The sequence below is a fragment of the Prunus persica genome, chromosome G1 (genome assembly GCF_000346465.2).
Source record: "Prunus persica cultivar Lovell chromosome G1, Prunus_persica_NCBIv2, whole genome shotgun sequence".
In the NCBI taxonomy this organism is placed as follows: domain Eukaryota; kingdom Viridiplantae; phylum Streptophyta; class Magnoliopsida; order Rosales; family Rosaceae; genus Prunus; species Prunus persica.
Window position 1 is genome coordinate 29354959 of NC_034009.1, and position 4739 is coordinate 29359697.

At 39.0% G+C, this 4739-nt stretch overlaps 2 protein-coding genes across 2 annotated transcripts; both read right to left on the reverse strand.

Moving 5' to 3' along the window:
* LOC109947189 lies at positions 408-1154 on the reverse strand. Its single transcript, XM_020556876.1, has one exon. It carries the CDS (start codon positions 1152-1154, stop codon positions 408-410), a length of 747 nt encoding a protein of 248 aa, XP_020412465.1.
* Positions 3073-4124, reverse strand: LOC109946571. Its single transcript, XM_020554838.1, has one exon. It carries the CDS (start codon positions 3893-3895, stop codon positions 3164-3166), a length of 732 nt encoding a protein of 243 aa, XP_020410427.1. The 5' UTR covers positions 3896-4124; the 3' UTR covers positions 3073-3163.

Consider the following 4739-nt stretch of genomic DNA (forward strand, 5'->3'; position numbering starts at 1 on the left):
ATCCCTTTGCCTATTGACTGCACTAGATCACCAGTCCCCATTTTGACTTTACACTTCACACTTCTATCAACATTTACAAGTAAGGACTCATGGGAAGTCATGTGATTGCTACATGCACTATCAACATACCACATATTCACATTCTTTCCAATTGTTGCAGCATGACATGCATAGAACATAATGGCAGATTCTGTTACCTGATTTGCAATGTTAGCAAGTTTCCCTGCCTTGTTTGCTTGGTCACAATCCTTGACAAAATGACCAAATCGATTGCAGCCATGACACTTTGGTTTTCCTTTAAACCAACACTCACCATAGTGTAGCTTCTCACAATATTTGCATTTTCCAGATTTGTCTCCTTGACTCGGTTTTCCCCCTTGATTGGCATTGTTTTGAGGTTTAGAATCTCATTTCTTATCCTTGGACTTCCAGTTCTTCTTTGATTTATTAGTGCCAGGACTAGAACTTGACTGAGATCCTTTTGAGTTTATGCTCATGCTGCTGAAAGCTTTCTCAGTGGTGCTTTCAGCATGTCTGTCAAGACGCTGAGCAAATCCTCTCAATGCTACAATTACCTCCTGCACTTCAATGGTTTCAATGTCCCTAGTTTGCTCAATCACATAGCAGACTGGATCAAACTCCTTGGTTAAGCTTATTAGCAGTTTCTGAACTATCCTCCCTTTGGTCAGATCTTCCCCATATCCCTTTATCTGATTTACAAGCTCAAGTAACCGAGTGATGTACCCAAACAAGATCTCATCATCCCTCATCCTGGTGTACTCAAAATCACGACGCAGACCCTGCAACTTGATGGATCTGACTTGCTTATCACCATGAAACTCCTGATGCAAGATATCCCAAGCACCTTTTGAGGTTTCTTCATTTGAGATTCTGGGGAAAATGTCATCTGAAACAGCACCTTGGATAATACCAAGAGCCTTAGCATCCTTCATTAACAAAGACACCTTCTCTGACTCCGATAACCCTTCTTCATCAACCTTCTTCCCCTTTAAATCTGGATCTTGAAGCCCTTTCTCAACTAAATCCCAGATTCCATGAGATTTGAAAATTGTTCTCATTCGAATCTTCCAAAACTCAGAGTTTTCCCCATTGAATATTGGAGCTCTAAGATCACTCCCTCCTGACCCAGCCATCTGAGACCAGAATCAATGAGCTGAGAGTCGGAAATTTCTCGTCGGATTTCCAGACTCAGCTCACACAGTTTCAACGCCCACTATCCAGATCCAACCTGCGCTCTCGATACCATGTTGAATGTTTGGATTTCAGAGGGAGCAAAGAAGGTACTGAGAGAGAGAGTGAGAGCTGAGAAGCAAAGATTGTAATAACAAAAATGCTTACTCTGCATAACCGTTGTAGCAGAGCCTATATTCCCTCATGACAATAGCATGTTCTCTTACATCAGCCAATTCAAAATCTAACCGTTTGTAAGAGTAAGCCAATGTGAATATGACACATGGCAATACACAGCTTTTAGGACAGCTCGGAAATAGAAACTGACTCAAGCATTGCACCTGGCATATAAGCCAAGGTGCTCAGCTAACACAGGACTTAAAACAGATTAAATATAAGCTGACTTAGAGCTTACTAACTAATCAGAAATTAGCTAGGCAGTTTACATTTTAACAATTATCTCAACAATCTTTGCAGCCCTTGGACTGGCATGCTGCAGAAATATCCCAGTAAAAGAAGCTGCAAAAGCAATAACGAAGGATGCGTTAGCGATCTTCAGGGGAAGCAGAGGAGGCTGCTCCTGAGCTTGCCCTGAAGACGATGAGTTTTGTGTAGCTAAGGTCAAAGCTGCCTGAAAACTAAGATTAAGTATTGTCTTCCCAAGACTCAATGGAGCCTGTGGTGCTGGGCTAGTTTGCATTTCCATATCAATTGCACTTATGTAAACAGGTAGGTCATCTAATGCTCTGGACCTCCTCTGTGAAACTGTAAGACACCTTACTCTTATGATGGAACACAAGTTAAGTGAAACAGCTGGTATTAAACGAGATAAAGCCATACAAGCATGGTGGAAAGCTAGCTTGATTGCTGTGGGGAACGGAATTGGTGGATCATTTGAAGGCTTTGGATGTAAATTAAATTGCATGACACAAAAATAAACGTAAAGACTTGTTAAGTTCTCGGAGCTTCTCTCCATTTTCATTATATAAGAAGGTAAAGAGAATTCTAGAGAAATGGGTGATTCTTCTCATAGACGTTTCCATATGTCCTTGTTCCAAGTAAGTTCATGGCTCCATTTTAGTATGAACTGAACAGATATTCTTTGCTTTGGTAGGGGTCAAAAAGCTCGAGACCTATTGACTCCTTTTTCTTTTTGGTCAATTTTCTTCCTTTTTATTTTTTCCCATTCTTTGCCCCAACCCCGCTGATACAATTCTTATTCTTTGCTCAAGTATTCCAAGAGTGTAATGTTTTCTAATGAAATGGCTCTCTAACGAATAAAAGGCAAAATATGCTCGCTCTTCAAAGCAAACCAGGGAATAAAATTTCATTTATAGAAAACAATATGGACAAATTTCAACATACATAAAAATTTCATTCAAAGTTAAATCAAGGCTGTGTATCAGAAACCCTCCTCCTTTTTGTCCGGGCTTGGGACCGGCTGTGCAAAGTAAAAATGACACAGGCGGAGTTAAAATTTTTGGCTGAGCCAAATTTTTTTTTTTTTTGGGTTTTGGACTTTTTGGTTTTTTTTTTGGGATTTTTTCTTTTGTGGTATCAAACGATGACATTTTACGATACACTACTACTCAATACTAAACTATCTAGTAGTTAAGACTAAGGTGTGTTGATGCTAAAAAATGGTTCAACATTTATGGGCTCAACTTATGATGTTGTCACATTCGACCTTGAATGAGCTTCGGGAGAGCGAACAATCTGAAAGACAAGGAACGGTTAGTAAGCCCTTTGACACCGATGTGGTATCGGCCGAAGGCTCTCTGATACTTAATTTAGAATAAGTACGGAATAAATAGTAATTTGGATAGAATAATGGCAGGTTTGCTGAATGCCATAGGTGGTGTTAAAAATTTTGGCTCAGCCTTTTTTTTTTTTTTGGGGTTTTGGACTTTCTGGTTTTTTTGGGATTTTTTCTTTTGTGGCAGTTTACTATACACTACTACACAATACTAAACTATCTAGACTTAAGGGTCAAGGCTAACGTAAAGGCTAGCAAGGAAAAAGCACACGCTAGCCAGCAAATCCATATGAAGATACTTGAGAGGAAAATACTTGTCATTAGGAAAAACCCGAGCGCAGCAGAAACAGACCCAATTTTTTCAATGAGGCTTGCAGCCCTTGGATAGGCACGCGTTAGAAAAATGGCAGAGAAACAAGCTGCAAAAGCAATCACCATAGCCACTCCAACCATATGCAAGGCCAGCAAATGTGGCTGATCCTGATCCTGATCAGGTTGGCCTGGATTAGATGCAAGAGTCAAGCCAACAATGGCCTGGAATGTGAGACCAAGGACTGTCTTCCCCAAGCTAAGTGGAGCATTTGATTGGTAACTTTGCACCTCAATTTGACAACCATGGAGATAAATTGGTAAGCAATCCCCTGCTTGATGACCAGACCAGCTCCACCAGCTTTCGAGCACCCTGTAACTCATTATTCTTGTGGAACAAGTCAGGGTTCTCACTGGTGGAGCATCTGAACGAGGCCAGAAACAGGACAGTACATTATAGAATGCAAGCTTGATTGTTGTGACAAGGGAAAATAATGGTGGAGAGCTTGGAGAAGTCATGGAAATTAATAAGGGAACACCAGCATATTGCATAGACGTTTTAGTGTTCCCCTTCAAGTGGATGTAATGTTTTGTGTCTCTTTTCCTTTTATAATGAGGCAAAGAGAACACTAGAAACATGGGGAGCCATTATTTTTCTCAGAAGTTTCAGAGTGAAGAGAAATGGTGACTATTGGGAAAAAAAAAAAAAAAGAAAAAAAAAAAGAGAAATGGTGACTCAATTGATCCCACTAATTAACATACTGCAGGTCATCATGGCGTGTGAACATTGCATCTTCCTTTCCTTCGCTTACTTTTCTCACCAGTATTCATTAGGGTCACCGACCGACCGACAGACTAACTTTGTCTTGGCCATTCACTTTTCACTTTTCTTGCTTAGCTAAACTGCTGACATTATGTTTGGATCCCATAAACAGTATAGGGTCTAAGATATAGAAAAAGTCGACAATATCCAAATCTTAGAAAAAAACACATTTGACTTTTTAAATACACTGGATATTATACATATAAGCCTTGAAAACCTTAAAAATTACAACAATACCATTATTATATAAATTTTTTTAAAAAAAAATTATAAATGCAAGGATAATAGTGATATTTCACGTATTATTCAAATTAAAAAAATTTATTGCAACCGACCCTTTTTTGGATGTTTTTCTTCAATTTAAAGATTTTAGGATTTATAAATTCAAAGCAAGAAATAAGTTTTATTATAAATTTGTCGAGTTGTAATTACTTCCATATACATTTCACATCTAGATCTATTTTGGCCAAACCTATATGAGTAGTACTTATCCAATATTTCCATTCCGGAATCTTTCGGTGGTGGGTCTAAAACCTCATAGCTAGATTGGTTGACCGACCTTTGGCCCAAAATAAAGGGATTGACTGACCGACCCCTTTGCCTTTCTTTATTTTTTCCCAGCAAAAGAAGACCCCTTTGCCTTTTTCTTCTGATATAATT

Coding starts and splice junctions, on each gene's coding strand:
- LOC109947189 (XM_020556876.1), bottom strand. CDS start 1,154: ATGGCTGGGTCAGGAGGGAGTGATCTTAGAGCTCCAATATTCAATGGG.
- LOC109946571 (XM_020554838.1), bottom strand. CDS start 3,895: ATGTTTCTAGTGTTCTCTTTGCCTCATTATAAAAGGAAAAGAGACACA.